We start from the raw sequence: 4,843 nt of genomic DNA, 5'->3' as shown, positions 1-4,843 counted from the left end.
ATGTACAACGTTTCGACAAGGTTTTGTCATCATCAGGTACCACCATCAGTTTAAACTTATATTAAAGTTTTTCTTCATTACCCATTCCAGCCGTCTCCAGCCATTATTAGTGTTTATACATCATCTTTTTTTTTCACATTTATTGGTGAGAATGGTAATACTAGAGGACACAAATATATATTTTGGCAGGATAGGAGCCATATTCAGCTAAGACAGCTATATAAATACGATAGAATTCCACTATAGTTTATCAAGCTTAGTAACTAAGATGTATTTTAGTCTAAAAAAATATGGAATTTCAAGCAGACTAAAGACACGCCCTACCTCCTTGAAATCTTGGTTCAAAAGAAAGAAATGGCGTTCTAAGAATTTAAAATGGCTGAGAAAGCCACTAGGGGGACATTCTGAGCTTTTGATTTGTTATTCATATCATATATAGAAGTAAGTGTATATAAAGGAGCATTTCCAAAATTGGAAATAGGTGGGTGGGGTGCCACTGTGTTTGATATATTACATGAGCAATATCTTAGAAAATAGAAAAGATAAGAGCTTTTTACTTTATATTCTAGCTTGTCAATATCAGTAATTTGAGTTTCTAATTCATACAAAACTATAGACTTAGTATTTTGACTTCAAAAACATCTAATTTGAGCCAGTGCTGCATTCAACATATCATGTGACACACAAAAAGTCAATGTTTATCTATGTTTTTTTTATATTTACTTTTAAATGAAGAAATTGAGTAAGGTATAAAACTAAAATTTGAATTATAATCTACAGTTTGATACCAAACTTATTGACACAAATTCATGAAATAGTAGTTCAATAAAATTTTGAATACGAGTCAACAAACGAGATGACGTAGCCTTTCACCCGTGACCCGCCTCGAAAGGGTTAATGGTATGTATAATACCTCAATTAACCATAAGTGAAAATGGAAAAATATAGAACCTGAACTTTATTATCGATACAAAAGCTAAATTGTTCAACATATATATCTTTATTTTCCAGTACTCTAACAACTTCATAAGACTTACCATTTCCATCAAGTAGTTTTGAGCTACTTCTTTGTTTTTATGTTTCTAGCCTATTAATGAAAATAAAACCTGTTTTTTTCCCTCCCATTTTAAAAAAAAATTTGTTAAAAGATCATTATCTAATTAGAATTTTCTCTCAACATTTGTCTACTACAACCCAAAAAGACTGTAAGAAACTACACTTAATATGATGTTTATTGGACTTCATGATATGTTATATACTGTATAGCATAACCTGGTGCCTTTTAGGCTTAACAGATAGAATAGTGTTATCCTTATGTGAACAGCATTGGTGATTTGCACCAATCCCAGTTTTTGTAAAGCTATGTATAATAATTTTTACTGTAATTCTGATCTTACCATGTTTATCTTCACAAAACAACTGTAAACTGAATTAAACTAGAATGATCTTATTGACCCTTAACTTTAAAGCTTTTATTTTTAAAATTATATTTCTTTCATTATCAGTTTCAAACTACAGATTTTAATTAATCTGTAAAGGGATCTTAAATTTGGAGGATTTTTTGTAACATTAGAGAAATAAGTTAAATACTTATCAATAAGAAATATGTGTTTTTGTAATAGTCCTAACCCTTAACATTAGGTGGTGCTTTAAATTTAGTATCACACTGAAAAATTGTAATATAGATGTTATTCATTGATGTTTTGGTTTTCTTTCTCTAGACATCTTCCTGCCTACCTGGTAGCAGCATTCATCAAACGATTAGCAAGGTTAGCCTTGAGCGCACCACCTCATGCCCTTTTAATGGTCATCCCATTCATTGGAAATTTATTACTGAGGCATCCTAACCTCAAGATTCTGCTCAATAGAGAAAATATTTCATGTGGTAAGAGGATATTCAAGTAACTTATTATTAAGACATCCTATCTCGAGATTCTTCTTAATAGAGAAAATGTTTCGTGTGTTAAGAAGATTTAAGTAATTTATTATTAGGACATCCTAACCTCAAGATTCTATTTAACCCTCATGCATCTTTTTCTGCACGTGCTACAAGGTTTTACTGAGTTACATTCCAAATTTATTTAAACATTGTGGCATTTTTTTTCTAGGTATCTTCTCTTCTCTAATTTATTTACCACCCCTCTGAGAAGTACGAAATTTATTGTAAATTACTCATTATAATAGTTACTTTTATAATATCAAATAAAAAATACACATGAAAAACAAGAAATATAATACTTACCTGGGTCTTCTTTTGTTTTTTGCTGTCAACTGTCGATGAAACTTAATCCTACTTTTTTATACTAATGCACAATATAATTTTTTATTAAGTAATGCACTAAAGAACACAGAATATTAATGCAAAAAGCAAATAATGTTCTATAACTATCACAATTTTTCTGGTTTTCTATGTGACAGCCTTTAACAATTCAGTTAAGTTCGTCAATGTGTTTTTTTTTGTGGGAATAAAGTTTAAATTGGAAGCAAAATAGACAATTCTTTGTACAGCAAACAATGTAATGTAATACATCATTTGATAGATTAAAACTCTGACTTTCTATTGGTTATAATTTAACAATAGAGAGAACTATTGGCAATTTATGAAAGAGAGGATGTGATGGGTGGGCGTGACAAGAGGGATCTGAATTTCTATGGTATATCTCTGTAACTAAATAAGATTGAAGGCTATAAAAATTATGCTTTGCCTGAGTGATGACAACAACATTTAAAAATTAGAGCTTTTTATGTTAGATTTGGTAAAATAAATAATTTTTCATGAGGTATGCTTGCTAATAGGCCAGGCGTTATGTAATTTAATAGGACAATTATTGTTTGTTTGTTTGTTTTTTTTTAATTATGCACAAAGCTACACAAGGGCTATCTGTGCTCTGCCCACCACGGGTATCGAAACCCGGTTTCTAGCGTTGAAAGTCCGCAGACATACCGCTGCGCCACAGGGGGGCGATATGACAATTAAAGCTACACATTTGCCTAGTGATTTAACTATGGGTTATGGTAATGTTTGTTAGCCACTGCTTAAAGAGCAATAAAACAAAATTTAAATAGAAACAGATATATACTGTTACTAGATTTAAGCTCTTTAGGCTAAACAAATGTAGTTTCATGTTACAATATGAAGTCATTCTTGAAAAAAAAAAGGGGGGGTGACTTAGATTTTTTTTTGGTGGTCAAATTGACCAACCTTGAATAGAGTTAGAGTAGAGAAAATAACAAATAAAATATAAAGTGTGACTGATAAAGAAATATTAGCAATTTATTTAGAATGTTTTTAGAAATGACAGAAATGGAATTTGAGATTTTTTCAGATGAAGAAAAGTATTTTTTAATGTTAACTTGAAAAATCACTTTGTACTCAGAGCAGTCAACACTTCGACTCCATATATATTCATGGAGAAATTTTTATTGAAAATTCTTTCTTAAAAAGTCAGATTTTTTGTTTACAAATGACTTAATGATTAATAAAAGCTTGCAAAATTTAGTGAAGGTACACGAATGTTATAGTGTGAGCTTTAAAATCAGTTATTTTTAGAAGTGATAGTTATGGCAAGTTTACTTACGTATACATTTACGAATCATTTGTTGTGAATTGATGTCATGTTACATCGTAATGTCTAGTAGTTTCTAGAAAGTTTTAGGCTTCAGTCTGGCAATATGTATTTATATAGGTGACCAAGTTAGTTATGTAAGTGAAAGTGAAATTAGATTGCATAATGGCAATTTCCAAAGTGAGTTTCACAGCTTGTATTGTAATAACAGAGATGGAGGAGAATAATTTATCTTGTCAAAGAGTGACCTAAAATAATTGAACCTGCCTGTGTAGACTTTGATGAGAAGGAAACAATTATTTAAAGCTCTAGATACAACTGTGGTAACCAACAGTTATAGTGGTGATTTTAAAGTGAGTATCACAGCTTTGTATTGTAACAACAGAGTAGAGAAGAATAATTCGTCTTGTCAGTTAGGTTCTAAAGTAACTGAACCAACTTGTTTGTTAATAAAAAATACAAACAAACTGAAGAAAAGGGAAGAACATTGATGTCAAATGAACATGCATTCTCATTCATCTTGATTTTTTTGTGAAATCTACATCCTTTAATGTAAAAAACTACGTGTTGCGGTCTTTATTTTATGTATTGCGTTATGACATTTTGAGAGAAATCTGTATGGGATGGAGAAACATGGATATCATTTTCGGATTCAGCGTACAGGAATTACTGTAGAACATGTAAAAATTTCAAGACAATAAAACCATCGCAGGCCTGTGTAATCAGTACATAGATTAAAAAAATGCATAGCATTAACTACTGTTTCGGTAGTTTCATTGTTGGTCAAGTTTCTTGAATGAACTTACTGTAAAAGTTTCTGTCATCAACTTTATTTAAAACTTTCTTGGTTTTCGTCAACTTGCAGATGTTACATCAGATCCATACATCATGGAAGAGCGTGATCTTACAAAGTGCAGAGCAATCGAGAGTTCCTTGTGGGAAGTGAAGGTAAAAAGTTAACTTTTGTTTGGTTATTAAATCACAAACAGTTCACATTATGTTAAACTGAAAATCACTGGTATTTACTTCATTTTATATTATCAGTCTTTTTTTTTTGTTCATATTCTCCATTTGTGAAGCCTAGAAAAATATCAATAGATTGAGACAGTATTCGTAAGAAGTTATAGATAAGAAAGTCATATCTGTGGAAGGTTCATCACATATAGTTTCTTTTCATTAGACTCTCCAGAATCACTGGTGTCCAGATGTTGCTTCTAAAGCCAAGTTCATCAATGGACCTCTCCCAAAGATGGAGTTTGATCTGTCAGACTTATTTT

General features: G+C 30.9%; 1 protein-coding gene across 1 annotated transcript in view; it reads left to right on the top strand.

Annotated features, from left to right (window-relative positions):
* The window catches only part of LOC106467098 (nucleolar complex protein 4 homolog), a 36,442-nt gene that overhangs the window by 24,479 nt on the left and 7,120 nt on the right, over positions 1–4,843 (top strand). The window contains exons 11-13 of the mRNA XM_013927418.2: positions 1,722–1,885; positions 4,432–4,514; positions 4,747–4,839. Of these exons, the coding sequence (XP_013782872.1) occupies positions 1,722–1,885; positions 4,432–4,514; positions 4,747–4,839 (340 nt within the window). The remainder of the gene's footprint in view (positions 1–1,721; positions 1,886–4,431; positions 4,515–4,746; positions 4,840–4,843) is intronic.

The sequence above is a fragment of the Limulus polyphemus genome, unplaced genomic scaffold, assembly GCF_000517525.1.
Source record: "Limulus polyphemus unplaced genomic scaffold, Limulus_polyphemus-2.1.2 Scaffold2488, whole genome shotgun sequence".
NCBI classification, from domain to species: Eukaryota; Metazoa; Arthropoda; class Merostomata; order Xiphosura; family Limulidae; genus Limulus; species Limulus polyphemus.
The sequence above is the reverse complement of the archived record's forward strand: the minus strand, read 5'-3'. Positions and strand labels throughout refer to the sequence as shown.